The sequence below is a fragment of the Geospiza fortis genome, unplaced genomic scaffold (genome assembly GCF_000277835.1).
Source record: "Geospiza fortis unplaced genomic scaffold, GeoFor_1.0 scaffold37, whole genome shotgun sequence".
Lineage (NCBI taxonomy): Eukaryota > Metazoa > Chordata > Aves > Passeriformes > Thraupidae > Geospiza > Geospiza fortis.
In genome coordinates this window covers 273,229-274,570 of record NW_005054449.1, presented here as the reverse complement: position 1 = coordinate 274,570, position 1,342 = coordinate 273,229, and the positions used below count along the sequence as shown (strand labels likewise).

The window sequence follows — 1,342 nt, the reverse complement described above, 5'->3', positions numbered from 1 at the left end:
GTATAAATTATAAATTGCCTATTAGTATAAATATTATTACAAATTATTATTATAAAATATCATATGAGAGATAAAATATTACTTATTATACATTTTCAATTATTACTAATATACAAAATATTAATTATCATAAATTATTAATTATGATAAATATTAGAAAATATAAACTTATCCTTTAGTCAAGGTGTAGAATGAATTCTCAAGCTGGGAGAATTCCCCCAGGGTGACCAGGAGGAGGGAGGAGAAGCACCAGAGCTGCCCTGGCCGTGCTGGCACGGGGACAAGGAGCTGGGCTGGGGACATGGGGACACACAGAGAGCCCTGGGGACACACAGAGAGCCCTGGGGACACACAGAGAGCCCTGGGGACACAGAGCTTTGGGGGACACAGAGCTTTGGGGACAGAGCCCTGGGGGGACACCCAGAGCCCTGGTGGGTGACAGAGGCTGACCCTGGTGGGTGACAGAGCCTGGTGGGTGACAGACGCTGACCCTGGTGGGTGACAGACGCTGACCCTGCCGTCCCTCCCTGCAGACACGCCCTGGTGGTGGATCCCCAGGCTGTGTAAGCTGAAGGAGCTGCGCAAGCGCCACCCGCGGCAGTACGAGGAGCCCACGGGGAACATGGTGCACATCAAACAGAAGCTCTACCACAACGGGCACCCCAGCCCCCGGCACCTGTGAGGGACTGCAGCGCCTCGGAACCGCACACGGGACTCCTCCTCCTCACGGGATGGCCTCGGCGCTGCTGCCAGGCCAGCTGGGGACACGGATTGTCGGGATTTGGTCGGGATGTCCACGGGTGGACACGCCGCCATGCACAACCAGAGCCGGTGCTGGGTGCTCTGCCAAGGCTTCTTTGCACTGTGTTCCACATTTTATTGTCAGACTGGTGTAAATATGTAAAAAAAAAAAAAAAAAAAAGCAGACAAACAACAACAACAACAACAACAACAAAAAGATTTGCATTATAATTTCAACCCTCATCTCATTTTCCTGGCTGTCCTGCACATCCATCCTGCTGGGAAATGGTGGCCGAGGGGATGGAGGTGGGACAGCAGCAAGAAGATGCAAAGTGTCTCCTCCAGGAGCTCCAGCCCCACACAATTTCTTTGCTCCTTTGGCTGCTCTGAGCCTCCCATGGCTACACGGGCCTGGCTGGTCACAGGTTTGGACGGGGGAAGGCACAGTGTCCCCTTTTTGGGGCTTTTGGGTTGTTTTTTTTGCTTTGTTTCACAGGTTTCACAGTGTCCCCTTTTTGGGGTTTTTGTTTTGTTTTTTTTTTTGTTTTTTGCTTCACATGTTTGGATGGGGGAAGGCACAGTGTCCCCTTTTTGGGGTTTT

The 1,342-nt window shown here is 50.7% G+C and overlaps 1 protein-coding gene across 1 annotated transcript in view; it reads left to right on the top strand.

The window, feature by feature from the left end:
• TMEM240 (transmembrane protein 240) overlaps window positions 1-1,255 on the top strand; it is an 11,655-nt gene extending 10,400 nt beyond the window's left edge. Inside the window, exon 3 of the mRNA XM_005427630.2 lies at window positions 534-1,255. Coding sequence (XP_005427687.1) covers window positions 534-682 — 149 coding nt within the window. The 3' untranslated portion in view covers window positions 683-1,255. The remainder of the gene's footprint in view (window positions 1-533) is intronic.
• The last annotated feature ends 87 nt before the right edge of the window (window positions 1,256-1,342 follow it).